Here is a 15180-nt window from a genome sequence, read left to right as displayed (position 1 = left end):
GAGCAGTGGGTAAACTGTTTTACAAAGTCGTGTGAGACTTTTCTTCCTAGATCCAAAAGGGCTGTACTGTTGCCCACCTTAAGACTTGTCTGCAGAAAGAATGGGACAAAATTACACCTGAAAAACTTTATCTTCAGTCCCTAAACGTCTTTTAAGTGTTGTGAAAACCAATGGCAACATTATCGTCAGGCAGTCATCGGAGTCACCTCAGTCACCTGAACCCACTCACAGCCATTCACTCTCCCTTTGATTACTGATTGAATGCACCTGTTCACAGACACGTAGTAATGTAGGTCGATTAACCGGTCAATCTACCTCCCTACTCTCACCTATGGTCATGAGCTTTGGATCTGTTTCGGATGCCTCCTGGACGCCTACCTAGGGAGGTGTTCCAGGGATGTCCCACCGGGAGGCGGCCTCGGGGAAGACCCAGGACACGCTGGAGGGATTGTCTCTCGGCTGGCCTGGGAACGCCTCGGGATCCCCCCGGAAGAGCTGGAGGAAGTGTTTGGGGATAGGGAAGTCTGGGGTTCTCTCCTAAGACTGCTGCCCTCGCGACCTGGCCCCGGAAAAGCGGCAGAAAATGAATGAATGAATGAATGTTTACAGACATCTTCCGATCTCTCCACGCTACTACTTTCCTGGGATCCTTCTCCTGGATTCCAGCAATCTTCTGAGTTCTGGTATTTACCTGTTTGTACTGGTGTTTATGTTTTCCTGGATTTTCCCACTTGTGTGTGTCATGTGTGTCTACAACTGCAAGTCTTCTCTGCATACTCCCTCTGACTTCAGGAATCCACAGTTAGGACTTTCTTTGTCAATTCTCAATAAATTCAAGTCAACGTAAATTTAAAAATCACAACTTTCTTTTTTTATTTGCATGTTGCAACCCTGGCTCATTCTAAAAACGTACCTCTATATACATTTCTGGAGGCTGTGAAATACGTCCTAGGACAGGTGTGTCCAAACTCGGTCCTGGAGGTCTGGTGTCCTGCAGATTTTAGCTCCAACTTGCCTCAACACACCTGCAGAGATGTTTCTAGAAAGCCTTGTAAGATTAGTTAGCCCAGGTGTGTCTGATTGGGGTTGGAACTAAATTTTGCAGGACACCAGGCCTCCAGGACCAAGTTTAGACATGCCTGTCCTAGGAAGTACGTATTTTTGCAGTTTTTGTTTTTTTGCAAATCCACATTGTCAAAAAAAAATCTGTTAAATTTACGGTAAAATACCGGCAGCTGGGGATGCCAGTAATGAACTGTTTTCAACATTTTACATTCGGAAATTCAATTTACAGAATATTTCTGTTAAAAATACATTGCACAGTGTGTATTTTTCATCAAACACATTTAACCCCTTAAATCCCAAAGCAAAATCCTCACTAGTGTCCTCACCACAGAGGGTTGAACAGCAAGGCAGTGGTGAAGTTAATGAGATAATTAAGTGTCTAATTAAAGGAGAATTGATAATTATTGATGAACAACTGTTAACAGCAGAATCACTGAAGGAAAGAAAAACAAGACCAAATAACACAAATCACTGCCAAATCCAAAGATGAACTCAACTGAAAATAAAACTCTAAGTTAAAAGAATAAGTAATGAAAATTATTACACAATGAAACATTTATTTCTCAAGATCTCAGCAGAGATCATTTAACAACTCTACAAACATCGGGGACAACACTTAATTTACTGAACTTTGTCTTTATTTCTGTCAAGAAAAAAGCTTAATGAACTATTTGTTGTTTCTTTGAAGTCACCATGATGGAGGTCAGAGTCTGCTTAAGTTGGGCTCTTCAACTTCTTATTTTAACACTAGTTTTCATTTTGGCTGCTATAATTAATTGTGTTGATCACACCATTTTTATAGCAGGAAAAGCCAAAAGAAAATTTTAGAATAAGACTGATGAGATTATGACATCAAAGCCACTCTCATATTCCTGTTAACTCATTCAATATCTTGTTAAATATGTGTGAGAAATTAATAACTTGCATTAATGAAATCACTGGAGCTTCAGCAATCAATGACTGGTTAACAGGTCTAAATACACCATTCACAAGGAGAATGTTTGTTCTATGGCAAACCTAAAAACACACAGACATCAACAATTAGTCTTTGAATCTCAATAAGGTTGGCAAAAAATAAATAAATAAAATAGATATAAAAAAAAAAAGAACAACCCTGAACAATACAAAACATTCTACTGAAATATTACCCCCCAAAAACAACATAGAATAAAAGCAAAGAAAGAGATTGTAAGAACATAAAGTTTGCGTAATATGTTCATGCTGCAATGCATGCTGGGAGTTTGTACTATGCTGGCACCCAGCATGCATTGCGGCATGAATGAAATATGCAGTTTTTTTTTCCTTTTTAACCTCTAGCATGTTTGAGGTTCATATCCTGATTTTTGATGTCTGTGTCTCTTAATGTGCTGCTGGAGCTCTCAATGTTTTGTGCATAAAACTCTAATTATAAGCTTTTATTATTTCCTTCCTTTCTTTAGTGATCCTCCATGAGAAGCTGCAATATTGTCCCAAACAGCATTAATATAAATTGGTAATTCTTCAATTATGACCTAACTTATAAAATACTAGAAATTATATCTGTAAAAATTTAGTATATTTTCTCGTCATCACCTTTCTTGCTATAACCGATGAGTTTCAGAAACAGAGTTATGATGGCCAGAGAAACATTAAAATAGAAGAGTGAAGGTTCAAGAGCTCAATTAAAGTAGCATCTGATCTTTATGATGGTGAGGTCAAATGAAACATTTTCAATAAAAAATGTAAACCTCTGTTAATTATCAAATATTCTTGCAGATATGACAGAAATGTGTTCAAACTGTAATCAGTGAAGCTGCTAATGCTGTTATTTATCGAAATTGTTTAATCCTCTGTTTTAATTCAGTTGGTTTGCTGTGAGGAGGTGTCTGTAGTTTTATTATTTGTATTTATTTTTTAGTTCTTTCCTTCAGTGATTGTGGTTATTAATAGCAGCTGTTCATCAATCAGTCATTTGTATTCATTCACTCTGTCTAGTGGACTAAACTAATCAACTATTTTAGGGACTAGTGAATGAGGTTGTATGGTGAGATTTCAGACACTCTGCCTACTTTCTCGAAAACAAAGGTTAGACCTGTTACAGCTATTTCCCGTATTTTGTCCAGTTAATTATTTAACAAATGTTCACTGTAGATTTTACAGATTTACTGTTAAAACCACATATATTTTTTACATCGCACGAGAGGCCGCTAAGTACGCTTTTTGAGATCTCGAATTTCACTTGCGAGTGCCATTGGTGTCTACTGTTCTCGCATAAATGCAACAGAGGCCGCTGTTGACGAAATGACTGACCTACTGACTGACTGAATGACGGACCCAACTAATTTTAACAATTAACCCTTAAACAATATTTGAAAATTTGAACAATTGTTGAACTGTAATTTGCCATTTATTGCCACAGTTATTACCTGTAATGAGTACATGGATAATTTATTTTTGCACGAGAGAATTTAATACAAATGCTATACATTTTACAGTAAAATTCTGTTTCCTTTTACTACAGCAAAACACTTTTTTAAAAGTTATTTACACAGAGTTGTGATACATATACATATGAATGACACACATGCACAAAAATAAATATATATATGTGTGTGTGTGTGTGTGTGTGCGTGCGTGCGTGCGTGTTTGTGTGTGTGTGTGTGTGTGTGTGTGTGTGTGTGTGTGTGTGTGTGTGTGTGTGTGTGTGTGTGTGTGTGTGTGTGTGTGTGTGTGTGTGTGTGTGTGTTAATGGCTTTTACATAGGCAGCTGACTTGCTGCAGTGACTCTTGGGAATCAGCATTTGCAACATTTAAAAAATTGGCACAAACTTTTAAGACAACAGTTTATTCATATACAACAAAACATATTTGCTGATTATTATAGTTGTAATTATATAATAATATCATATTTAATTACTACAATTCTACCTTCTCACTAGATAAAAAATTAGTCAAAACACAAACCACAAAAAATGAATTTTAAATGAGTGTTACTTTCAGGCTTCATCCTGATTTTTATAATGAACTTTTACGAATGGACCACATTGTGAGACATCAAAGCAGTGAAAGAAGGAAGGGTGCAGTCTCAAAAAAGGGGAATGATGCAACATAACACCAGCAGGGGTCACTCAAACTTCAAACTCAATTACTTTTATTGAAATACACAACTTCTCTAAGCATTTCAATATTATATAGATTTTTTTCCTAAGTTGTGTGTTGTGCAGTGATACTTAAATAAATTACCAATCAATATCAACGAATAAAACAAATGCTTTTATAATGAACTGTATCAAATTAAAAAAAGATCTATAGGAATGCTATTTAATTATTTTGTAATTATTTAGTCATAATGGTATAATGTTATTAAATAGTGTAAGAACAGTATAAAAGGAAAATATGCCTCTCTATTCGTTTTGCACTACAGAAAATTATTTTATTTGTATTATTTGTAGCACAACCTGCTCATGTGAATTGATGTTTCAGTTCTTTTTAATGCAAGTTCCTCAAACCTAAAGTGCTAGTCATAATTTAAAACAAAAATGAGCACAATCAGGAAAATGTGGATTCACTGAGACTCTGCAATCCAGGAAGTCTCATAGAGATCTAAACATAGACATCTTGGCTAAAACAAGGCTACATTTGAGCTGACAGTCAACATCTAATAGCCGTTTAAGAATTGCCCAAAACTAGATGAGTCACCAATACACAGGAATGAATGAATGACTTAAAATATGAAGTCTGTATAATGAGTGTTTGATTTTGGGCTATTCTTCTATTAGATTTTCACTGACATCCCAAATTTACTCTTGTTTTAGCCAAGATGTCTATTTTTAGGTGTTTATTAGAGGTCTATTAAACACAAAATGACATGGTGTGATGCCGCCCAATTCCTAACCCTTTATGTACTCAGTTCATGTTTTGCTTTGAGATTCTCGGTATACAAAGATCTGTCTCTCATCCGGACTCATACAGTAAACTAAATAACTGGCATTTGAATTTTGGGGTATTTGAGTTTTAGAAATTCAGTCCTTAAACAGAATGTTTGATCAGTTTTTCATGACGATTCCAGCATACACCACATCCTCCTCCTCTAAAGCTCTCTGAAAGAAATACAAGTTAATGTCACAGATATGTTGGTAACACTTTATAATAACATTACATGAATAATGATGCACTACCATTTAACCTAAACGTTATTTTATTAAGAACTAATGATGAGTTTAGGCTTTATTTACATCTTGAGTCACATGAGTTTATGTTAGAATAATGGCTTCCTTAATTGCTAGTACATATTTGTTAAATGTGGTATTAATTGACAATTTTATTTAAGCTAAATGTAACCAACATGAACTCATGAGCTGTTAATGTATCTTTATATCATGACTTTACTTGTAGGGGCACATCATCATTAACTCATTCTTAACTGTTCATTTTGATGTAGACAGAACACATTCCTATTGTTTTTCAAAGTAAACACGCACTAAACGAACGTGTGTAACCTTTATGTTTAAACACAGGAGATAATCAGTTAATAATGAGTTAATGATAATGAAATGACTTAAAGATTCATTATCAGGTCATGACTTCATGTTAGTTCTGAAACTAAAGTGTTAATTAAAACATTAACATCCTAAGAAATAATTAAGGAAGTCGGTTATTCACAAATAAAGTCGTGACTCATGTTGTAGTAATGCTTAATTTACATATTAGTCATTAATTTACATCATTATTCACATACTGTTAAGCACCACTGACTATATAACAGACTGGCTGACACATCACACAGAAACAGACACACACACATATCAACACTTACACAAGGCAAGGTATGTCAAGTGAAATAAATGAACATACCATTTTCTGTGCTTTTCTTTTGTAGAATGTCGGATCAGCATTTGGTATTGCTTCACACTTCTGAACTGGTTCAACTACAATGACAAAAAAAACAAGAAAACTGGAAAACAGTGTTCGGCAAACTTGTTTCATGTACTTCACACATTATTCTAATGTTTATAAGAGGTATTTCTAGGTAACACTTGCCTCCTTGACCTATTTTTCTTTGTTTCCTGAAGATACAGAAGACCACAGAAACAATTATCAGAAATCCTCCAGCAGATGGCAGCACTGTGTACAACAAGGTAATGCCCAGATCTGTAATAGACAAAATGTAGTATTAATGTGGTGTTATTTAATACAGCACATACTATACAAAATAGCAGCACTGTATAACTTAGGAGATCAGTTTTAGTAATCAAACACGTTTTAATAGTGCCATACCTGAACACGTCAGACAGTGCTCAGTTATATTGAGATGTGTGGTCAGGTTGCTGATGGTGTTGTTGACCACACAGCTGTAGGTGTTTTTATCCTGATATTCCACCTCCAGAGGTAGAGAGAGACTGATGCTGAGATCAGACACACTGATGCTGGACAATACACTGTTTCCTTTGTACCAGGAGAGACTCACAGCACTCACATTCACCACTGAACACACCACTGAACAATACTGCACTGATGATGAACAGTCTCTTTTGAGAACAGGAATGAGCAGACGAGCTGAAAGACATCATTGAATATACAGAATTGAGGATGAGTAAACACATTTAATTAGTTTAATCACTGGCTAAAAAAATATAACGTCTTAAATATGATACTTAAGTATGATCAATATGATACTGAGTAGTAGGGCTGTGCCATGTTATGTCATCAATGATAATAACATTTATACATGATAAAAAAAAATGCCATATTGTGATATCAGTGATAAAGCGATGTGATGACATATGACACATTAAGATTTTCTAGCACACACGACCCTCTGCAAATCTGCCAACAATAACACCTTCCTGAGAACAAGAGCAGCATTGCACGGAAATCACGCTAAGTGAGGACCTTTCCGCTACGCCACTGTGAAACACCCATACAGTACACTCTTGCATTCACACACATACACTATGGACAATTTTAGTTTATTCAATTCACCTATAGCGCATGTCTTTAGACTTGTGGGGGAAACCGGAGCACCCGGAGGAAACCCATGCGAACACGATGAGAACATGCAAACTCCACACAGAAATGTGAACTGACCCAGGGCTCAAACCAGTGACCTTCTTGCAGTGTTTGCCACTGTGCCACCATGTCGCCCAACGTAGAAAAAACAATGTTAACAAATTGAAACAATGTAAATGTCTATTATTATCAAATTAGCCATACTACAAATAAAACAACTTAAACTGTTCATGTTTTGGACATAAAATCCTTGAAATAACAGTTTTTCATACATTTATTCATAATTTTTATATTTTGAAATATTAATAAAGTATTTTTAGGCAATATTAATTAATTATGTCAGTGAAATATCAGTTAAACATTTTTTAAATAAATTGCAATATTCTTAAAACTAATATTTATTCATGATACATTTTTATTTAGTTTCACCAATTTTCCACATCTCATTTACTTTAATAAATTATATACTGAGCAGATTTTTGTTCTTAAAATTGGTCGTTGGCACTAATAGATGTTGCTGTCTGCCACCTAAAATCATTAATAAAGCAATGTTCCATTTTTCTTTTTTTCTATTTTTTGCTATATAGTCATAAATGTCATTGTCAAAACTATTCTGGAAATATTGTGATTGAATTTTGAGGCTTTATCGCCCATCTTAATGAATAATGCTTGTTTTGAAAGCATGCAAGGCTATCATTGAAAAACGTGATAATACATGAGATGATAAGTAAATGCAAACTATTTTCATTATATTTTTATATTTAAATTATATTATATGCAAAAAGTATGAAAATGCTTTGCATTTTATGTATATGATAGCAAAACTGTTTTGTAAAAAAAAAACTACAATGTAATGTGTCATAGCAAGACAGACTAATCATCATTGCTATCACAGGTTCTAAATTGTTTCCTAGCTAAAAGTAAATGTTGAGGAGACACTTACGTTTAGACTCGGTAATTCTCTACTCACCATAGACAGTGATGTTAAATGTGTTGATTGGCGACCTTAAGCTGACTGTGGTCACTTTATAAAGTCCAGAGTCTGTGGTTCTGCTGTCTGTGATGATCAGAGATCCAGTCTGACTGTCCAGCTTCAGTCTGTCTCTCAATCTCCCATCACTACTGTAAGAAATCTCCCTCTTTTCACTGATTTTAGCTAAGAGAATATCTCCAGGCTCAAATCTCAACATTATCAGATCATTACTCTGGATTCCAACAAGAGCAGATTTAAGAGTGACTGAATCTCCTTCAGTGACCAACACCGACTTCACTCCATCACCACACACACCTGATCAACAAACACATGGTTAGGCTTTCTATTATTTAAGATTTACTACAATGTTTTTCGTTTTTTGTTTTTAAAAACGATTTCATGTTTTAATCCAATATTATATTGATAATAATGGGGGGAGGGAGAGAGATTTTTTGAGATTTAAGTATACAGGTATGTAGATACAGCAAAAGATAATACACAAAAATAACCAAGGAAAGACGTTACTTACCAGGCAGACTCCATAGATACAAACAAATGAACATAAACATGTCGAATGTCCTTTTTGACATTTAATCAACAGAAGCAAACTTTTGCTAATTTTACAAAGAAAATCAATCAAGAAACGCTACTATACACCTTTGAACTTAGAAAAAATAAAAACAGGCCGAAAACAAAAGTGCATCTTGTGTAATGAAGCAGTTCCTTCAAACTAGTCAGAAACGCATCCAGAAGCACCTCCCTTCTTCGTCTGTACACACACACACACACACACACACACACACACACACAGACACACACACACACACACACACACACACAAAAAAGAGTTTTCCGATAAAGTAATAACATAATAAAAAGGCACAATTTTAGGCTAAAATTACAATAGGCTAAAATTATTACAGAAGATTAGTCATTTTCCGGTGGTATAGGATAATAGGATAATGTGCCGGCAGAATTGGCAGAATGTTTTCCGTAAAAAAAAATTCATCTTGATGGTCTTGATTAACAAACCGTTTTATTTATTGATTGATTGTTGCTTTAGCATATGAAAAAAAAAACATTGTTGAAATTTATCAGCATCAGCAAGTTACTAACATTAGTGTTTATTATTTTAATAAATGCTACATTTTTATACTAAATAGGCATACTAAATATGCCAATATTACTAAATTCAATGAGGTAAAATGGTATAGTTTTTTTTTAAATAGACTACAAATTTAAACGATATTAAGTTTTTATGTAATTATTATTAATGTAAATATGTAATAAATAAAAACATAATAAATAAAAACTTCATTAGTACCTGCAAGATTTTCTACAGCTATTACAGTATTATATTGTAGGCAACTATGTGTGATAGCCTTCGGGAAAATATGAGTATTCAGAGGAATATTTCAATTTTATGGCAAAAATGTTATGCTGTTCTAGCTAAAAAATAAATAAATAAATAAAAAAGACAAATTGTTATAAACACATACACTGAAAAAAAATCAGGCATCGGATTTACATATTTTTTAAGGTAAGCGGTTGCAAGCAATTTAAATTAGCTGAATTTAAACAAACTAATTAAGTTTAGGAAAATGTTATTTGTTTGTTTCAATTCAGCCCATTTATATTTTTGCAACCACTTACCTTAAAAATGTAAACTCAATGAAAAAAAAAAAATTCAGAGGCAACTCTTAAAATATATATTTTTTTCATTTAATTAGTTCTTTGTTTAGAATATTGTATAAAATAACAACATATAAATACTATAACAAACTAAATACTATAATAAATGCTGCAATATGATAGTGTTTCAGTCTACTCGATTACTGTATAAGTTGTACAGTATTTACTGTTTGCAATTCAGTAGAAAAAAACTTACATTGCAGTAAGATGTAAACACTATAGTATTTTATCAATTTTACTGTAATAAATTCTAGAATTTGTATTTGCAAAGAGGGTTTGTACATATTTAATATTATTAATTACCCCGGATTAATAAAGGTACTAAGCTGAAAATATTATATTAAATATTATATTTAAAAAAATTATATTGTGTTCAGACAAGATGCAGAGACATCTCAATGTTTATTAGCTCAATACATCAGCGGTAACAACACAGTAAAATTATGAAAGGGTGAAATCACAACTCCTTAATAAGGACAACAAAAGATTTCAGAGTGACTTAATGCCTTTATTTCATAAGAAGAAAGCACAATCATCTATAAAAGGTGAACTTAAGCCAAAAGAAAAAAATGGGTTCAACATATCATTAACTAAATACCAAATAAAAACAAAAAACCTTTAGTTATCGGCCTACTCTGTTTAATCAAAGACAATATTTTGTCCATTTGGTGTGTTCAATTGCAGCTTTTTGGTCCAGACACAATCCAATGCCGTCGGCTTGGTGTGTTCCAGCCCTTACATGTGCAAGTCTGCAGATACAGTACTATTGGGATTTTCCACTTTTTAATGTCTGCATGTTTACACTAATTAGCCTACTAAAACACACAGGGTTAAAAAAAACTGAGGGAAAAAGCATGAAAAGCACAAACAATGAAATGTTTTTCTAGTCACAGTGACTTTTATCAAAATGTTCTCTGTTATCAGACACCACTAACAAACACTCTCATCCATACATCCATTCTCTTCGAAAACATCTTTCTTACACAAGAAAAGCAACAACAGTGGCTCCGGGCTCCGGGCATGGGATGTAATAAGTAAATCTAACTGGACTAATCTTCCAAAAATATAACAAAATAAGCATGAGTGATATTACAAATTTATTACATGATTGATCAGTTGATTTGTAAGACTCTATTTTCTGACAAGTTGCATTAAATAAATTGATTAATATAACCTACCAGCGATGCAGTGGCTTTGTAGGTAGTGCTGTCACCTCACAGCAAGAAGGTCACTGGTTCGAGCCTTGGCTGGGTCAGTTGGCATTTCTGTGTGGAGTTTGCATGTTCTCCCTGCATTCGCGTGGGTTTCCTCTGGGTGCTCCGGTCTCCCTCACAGTCCAAAGACAAGCGGTACAGGTGAATTGGTGGGCTAAATTGTCTGTAGTGAATGAGTGTGTGTGGATGTGCATCCGCTGCATAAAAATGTGCTGAATAAGTTGCCAGTTCATTCCGCTGTGGTGACCCCGGATTAATAAAGGGACGAAGCCGAAAAGAAAATGAATAAATAACCTACCTTTATTTTAAAAAATAAATTACATCAATATTTATTTTGTTACATAATGTAAATCAAATAGAAATCAAAAAACATCTTCACCTTCCTGGTTAATCAGAGTCTGAAGGTGATGTTTGTTTTCTCTTTTATTGTCAGGTCTTTTAGATGTGATGTCATGGAACAGCACAGCAACAGTAGCCACAGCCACCAGTGCAGAGAGAGCCAATCGAATCACAGCTTCAGTAAAACCACAACAGCAGACACAGTCTAGAAGAGAAGTAATGAGATATATGTTATATTGTTATATATAACATATAATAATGTATATATTTGATTTATTGAGTTGTTCGTTAGATATAAGAAAGAGAGAGTTTAAAGTGTATAAATGACCATTAAAGTACCTGAACACGGCTGACACATTTGATTACTGAGTTGTGTGGTCTCATTGCTGATGGGATTCTTCACCTCACAGCTGTAGGAATCATCCAGACAGTCAATCTCCAGAGGTAGAGAGAGACTGATGCTGAGATCAGACACACTGATGCTGGACAAAAAACTGTTTCCTTTGAACCAGGAGAGACTCACAGCGCTCACATTCACCACTAAACACACCACTGAACAATACTGCACTGATGAAGAGTTACTGATGACAGGAGCAGACAGATGAGCTGGAAAATATAGGAAAATCAATCAAATATTTTATGTAAAGTAAACAAGAAAAAAGTAAATAGGAAACCTGCTATTAGTTAGTTGATTAAAATGTACAGATATTATATAGTTTTTTTATATTAAAGTAGCAATGAAACCAAAATATTATTAAGGTTAATAATTAAACTATGTAATTATAAAGAAATGAATCAGTGTGTCATTACTGAATTGTTGATGGTGTCTATAAAACATGGTAAGTAATTCTCAACTCACCATAGACAGTGAGGCTGAATTTGTTGAGTCGCGTGTTTGAGCTGACTGTGGTCACTTTATAAAGTCCAGAGTCTGTGATTCTGCTGTCTGTGATGATCAGAGATTCAGTCTGACTGTCCAGCTTCAGTCTGTCTCTCAATCTCCCATCACGACTATAAGAAATCTCCCTCTTTTCACTGATTTTAGCTAAGAGAATATCTCCAGGCTCAAATCTCAACATTATCAGATCATTACTCTGGATTCCAACAAGAGCAGATTTAAGAGTGACCGAATCTCCTTCAGTGACCAACACCGACTTCACTCCATCACCACACACACCTGATTAACAACAACAACAACAAAACTATTTTATTTAAATAGGCAAATTTCAAAACAACATTACAAACTAATAAAGTATAATAGTTTAATAAATCCAAACTGAGCAATGCATGTGGGAAAATAATTTACAAAGACTCACCGTTTTGACTCCATGAGAATAAACAGAATAATATAAATATGTCAAATATATTTTTAGCCATTTTTGTTTTAGGGCTTCAAAAAACAATTTAAAATTTATTTTTAAACTTATTATTATTTTTTTTTTAATATAATAACAGAAGAGCTGAAGAAGACTGTGCCGCTGCTGGTTTGTAATAATGATTAAGTAAAACTTTTGAGCAGATGTGAAAAACACCCTCTGTGCTGCTGGTGCATCCTGATAGAACAACTTAATGCTCATTGGTTTAAACTAGTGTTTCTCGACTCTAGGCGTCGGGCTACAGATTTAGGGGGAGTGGCCAAACTCACTTGAAAAATTATTGTAATTTGCCACTAGGAGGCATTAATTTTTCAACAATTGGTAAATGATTTGAATAATAGAAAGATTTGTAATGTTTTTGTCAGTCTATTTACAAACAATATGTTCAGTCTGTTTGATAAAAGTCGTAATATATATTTATAATATAGATATGTCATAAGCTTACATAATTGCACTATTCATTCATGCCTTCATTCATTCATTCATTCCTTTATTTTCCTTCAGCTTAGTCCCTTATTCATCAGGGGCTGCCACAGTGGAATGATCCGCCAACTATTCTGGCATATGTTTTATGCAGCAGATGCCCTTCCAGCTGCAACCCACTGGGAAACACCCATACACTCTCAATCACACACACATACACTACAGCCAGTTTAGTTTATTCAATTCACCTATAGCGCAATTATATACCTTCTTGCTGTGTGGCGACAATGCAAACCATTGAGCCGCCATGCCGATTTAAATATTTAATCATAATTTAATTATTTCTTTGTTACTCCTAATGTAATATATTTTTTTGTTATTATTATTTAACCTAAAGCTTGCAATTCAGCTTGTAAATAAATTATGCTATTCTTTCCTGACTTTGAGGAAAAGAGAGACAGATGGATTCATGTGGCACCTGGTCCAGCCGGGACTCGATCCAGCTACCTTCTTGCTGCCATGGTTAGTTATTGTTAGTTAATGAAAATACTGTACAAAGTATGAAGATACTATATCCACAGACCGTCACTCTTGTGTACCACAAACTTTCCCCTTAATTGTCTAAATCCCCCTATTACAATGAAGAAACCTTTTCAGTTCTGCAAGACAACGTCTGTCATTTCCAGACACAAGGACATGTTTAATATGCGGTGATTTAAATAACAGAACAGGTAGTAAATTGACATTATGAATACACAAAGAAAACAATTAGGACAGTAGTATGTACAGACACTATGTCAGTACTGAATAGCTTAATAAGTGGAACTTCAACAGCAAGACAGGACATGGTAAACGAGGGGATGCAGAGTTTAAGATAGTATGGACTTCTTGTAAGCTCCTTGTGGATTCCTGGTCACATGGGAGTAGTGGGCAATGAAGAGGCAGATCAACTCACTAAACAAGCATTGCAACATACACAAATACAAATAAAGATAACAATGAGTAAAGGGATGTGAAAGGGATGATTACAAAAGAAATAGGTAGTAAACGGCTTAAGGAGTGGGATAATGGAGATATACATATACAGTTGAAGTCAAAATTATTAGCCACACTTTTATTTATTAATTAATTTTTTTTATATTTCCCAAATTATGTTTAACAGATCAAGGAATTTATCACAGTATGTCTGATAATATTTTCTCGTCTGGAGAAAGTCTTATTTGTTTTATTTTAGCCAGAATAAAAGCAGTTTTTAATTTTTTTAAAAGCCATTTTAAGGCCAAAATTATTGGTCCCTTTAAGCTATATTTCTTCGATAGTCTACAGAACAAACCATCATTATAAATTGCCTAATTACCCTAACCTGCCTAGTTCACCTTATTAACCTAGTTAAGCCTTTTAAATGTCACTTTAAGTTGTATAGAAGTGTCTTGAAAAACATCTAGTCAAATATTATTTATTGTCATCATGGCAAAGATAAAATAACTCAGTTATTAGAGATGAGTAATTAAAACTATTGTGTTTAGAAACGTGTCTAAAAATCTTCTCTCCGTTAAACAAAAAATAGGGAAAAACTAAAGGCCGGGGGGGAGGGTATGGCTAATAATTCAGGAGAGCTAATCATTCTGAATTCAACTGTACATCTTATTCAAGGAAGTGTGGGTTAGTAAGAAATATGTTTAGTAATAGAAGGAATTATGTGGTGTTGACAAGATTGCATGTTGGTTATTGTTTGTTAAATCAGTGTCTTTATGGAATAGAAAAGCATGAGATTGGTTGTTGTGATAAATGTTGACAAGCAGACACAATAATAGAGCAAGTATTTGCAGAATGTGTGGCATATGAGAAACTGAGATTCCAATTAATCCAAGTGCTAAGATTATATGGTGTAAATAATCTGTCACTTTAGGTCCTGTTAGGAAATCAAGTTAAAATTATTAAGTGCATCAATTAATTTATTATTTAAAAGAAACAATGGTTTAGCAAAATAAAGGAATTATTAATTTACACAAGTATTAACAATAGACCACCCCCACTTTTCTTTCTCCTGCTTATCTCATTCCCTCCAGTCTTATCATTGATATCCTTGATTTCATGCTTTTTTCAACCA

General features: G+C 34.2%; 2 protein-coding genes across 3 annotated transcripts; both read right to left on the bottom strand.

Moving 5' to 3' along the window:
• Positions 1-3434: 3434 nt before the first annotated feature.
• LOC141380165 (CD48 antigen-like) lies at positions 3435-8760 on the bottom strand. Of its 2 annotated transcripts, XM_087303788.1 has the most exons (6): positions 8556-8760; positions 8024-8341; positions 6322-6600; positions 6085-6195; positions 5899-5972; positions 3435-5144 (listed from the first exon to the last, which is right to left on the bottom strand). In XM_087303788.1, exons 1-6 carry the CDS (start codon positions 8614-8616, stop codon positions 5091-5093), a joined length of 897 nt encoding a protein of 298 aa, XP_087159914.1. In that variant the 5' UTR covers positions 8617-8760; the 3' UTR covers positions 3435-5090. The 2 variants fall into 2 exon arrangements, with proteins under 2 accessions (XP_087159914.1, XP_087159915.1); XM_087303789.1 differs by lacking the exon at positions 8024-8341 and having other exon boundaries at positions 3476-5144; positions 8556-8753.
• Positions 8761-11319: 2559 nt separating this feature from the next.
• On the bottom strand, positions 11320-12779 carry LOC100006805 (uncharacterized). Its single transcript, XM_087303835.1, is given in 5 exon segments — positions 11320-11346; positions 11349-11476; positions 11611-11877; positions 12131-12448; positions 12588-12779. Coding segments are annotated over 5 exon segments (801 nt in total). The 5' UTR covers positions 12649-12779.
• Between the last annotated feature and the right edge of the window lie 2401 nt (positions 12780-15180).

The sequence above is a fragment of the Danio rerio genome, chromosome 22 (genome assembly GCF_052040795.2).
Source record: "Danio rerio strain M-AB ecotype USA chromosome 22, GRCz13ab, whole genome shotgun sequence".
Taxonomy (NCBI): domain Eukaryota; kingdom Metazoa; phylum Chordata; class Actinopteri; order Cypriniformes; family Danionidae; genus Danio; species Danio rerio.
The sequence above is the reverse complement of the archived record's forward strand: the minus strand, read 5'-3'. Positions and strand labels throughout refer to the sequence as shown.

Bases quoted from the DNA above. Each gene is read 5' to 3' on its own strand.
- LOC141380165 (XM_087303788.1), bottom strand. From the start codon at position 8,616: ATGTCAAAAAGGACATTCGACATGTTTATGTTCATTTGTTTGTATCTA. The intron at 6,196-6,321 runs GTATGGCACTAT...TGTCTATTACAG, and splicing joins GCACTGTCTGACGTGTTCAG to ATCTGGGCATTACCTTGTTG. The intron at 5,145-5,898 runs GTATGTTCATTT...TATTTCTTTCAG, and splicing joins AAAGAAAAGCACAGAAAATG to AGAGCTTTAGAGGAGGAGGA.